General features: G+C 41.7%; 1 protein-coding gene across 1 annotated transcript; it reads left to right on the plus strand.

Annotated features, from left to right (window-relative positions):
• Positions 1-265: 265 nt before the first annotated feature.
• Positions 266-1057, plus strand: LOC103300964 (olfactory receptor 7A10-like). The gene has a single exon (XM_054716838.1). The coding sequence runs from the start codon at positions 266-268 to the stop codon at positions 1055-1057; it is 792 nt and encodes a 263-aa protein (XP_054572813.1).
• Positions 1058-1327: the final 270 nt, after the last annotated feature.

Consider the following 1327-nt stretch of genomic DNA (forward strand, 5'->3'; position numbering starts at 1 on the left):
AATTCCTATTCACAGTTGTCACAGCAGACCCCTTAAAGGCTATATAATCAATATAAGTATACAATTTCTTGACTGAAACACATAAATTCTAGCATTTCACTGTGTTAATATGCACATGTGTACAATTAATAATATTATTTTTCTTCCCAGTTTTGACCACTACCACATGGTACCTGGCAATGATACACGAATTTCAGAATTTCTTCTTCTGGAACTTTCAGAGGAACCAGAACTGCAGCCCCTCATTTTTGGGCTTTTCCTCTCCATGTACCTGGTCACTGTGTTGGGAAACCTGCCCATCATCCTGGCCTTCCGCTCAGACTCCCACCTCCACACGCCCATGTACTTCTTCCTCTCCAACCTGTCCCTGGTAGACAACTATTTCACCTCCACCACCGTCCCAAAGATGCTGTGGAATATTCAGACACAGAGCAAAGTCATAAGCAATGAAGGCTGCATCACACAGATGTATTTTCTCACACTCTTTGGAGGTTGGGACCACTTCCTTCTAACTGTAATGACCTATGACAGGTATGTGGCCATCTGCCACCCACTGCACTACACAGTCATCATGAACCCCCAGTTCTGTGGACTGCTGGTTCTGGTGTCCTGGATCATGAGTGTTTTGAATTCCTTGTTACATAGCTTAATGATATCGACACTGTCCTTCCCTGCAGAATTAGAAATCCCCCACTTTTTCTGTGAACTTAAGCAGATGATCAAACTTGCCTGTTCTGACACCTTTCTTAATGACACTGTGATGTATTTTACAACTGGGCAGTTGGCTGGTGGTCTTCTGGCTGGGATCCTTTACTTTTACCCTAAAATAGTGTCCTCCATATGTAGAATGTCATCAGTTCAGGGGAAGTATAAAGCATTTTCTACCTGTGCATCTCACCTCTCAGCAATTTCCTCATTTTATTGTACCATCCTAGGCGTGTATCTCAGCTCTGCTCCAATCCACACCTCACAGTCAAGTTCAATCATTTCAGTGATGTACACCATGGTCACACCTTTGCTGACCCATTCATCTACAGTCTCAGGAACAAAAACATAAAGATGGCTCTGAATAGCTTCTTGGAGATGGCTGGTATGAAAGGGACAATTTGTATGGGATACACAAGTGGCCTTGATTTCATGGCTCAACCCCTTGAAACCAGAAGGAAGCTGTGATTAATCATGTGGAAGAGAACTGGATCCTTCTCTTTATTCCCTGGCATGTCCATTTTTTGTATTCAACTTCTCTATATAATATAAGTAACTCACTTTATTAAGATTCTGCTATAATATACAGTTTTCTGTGTTTACCATTTTTATACAATCTCAA

This window comes from Eptesicus fuscus, chromosome 6, assembly GCF_027574615.1.
Source record: "Eptesicus fuscus isolate TK198812 chromosome 6, DD_ASM_mEF_20220401, whole genome shotgun sequence".
NCBI classification, from domain to species: domain Eukaryota; kingdom Metazoa; phylum Chordata; class Mammalia; order Chiroptera; family Vespertilionidae; genus Eptesicus; species Eptesicus fuscus.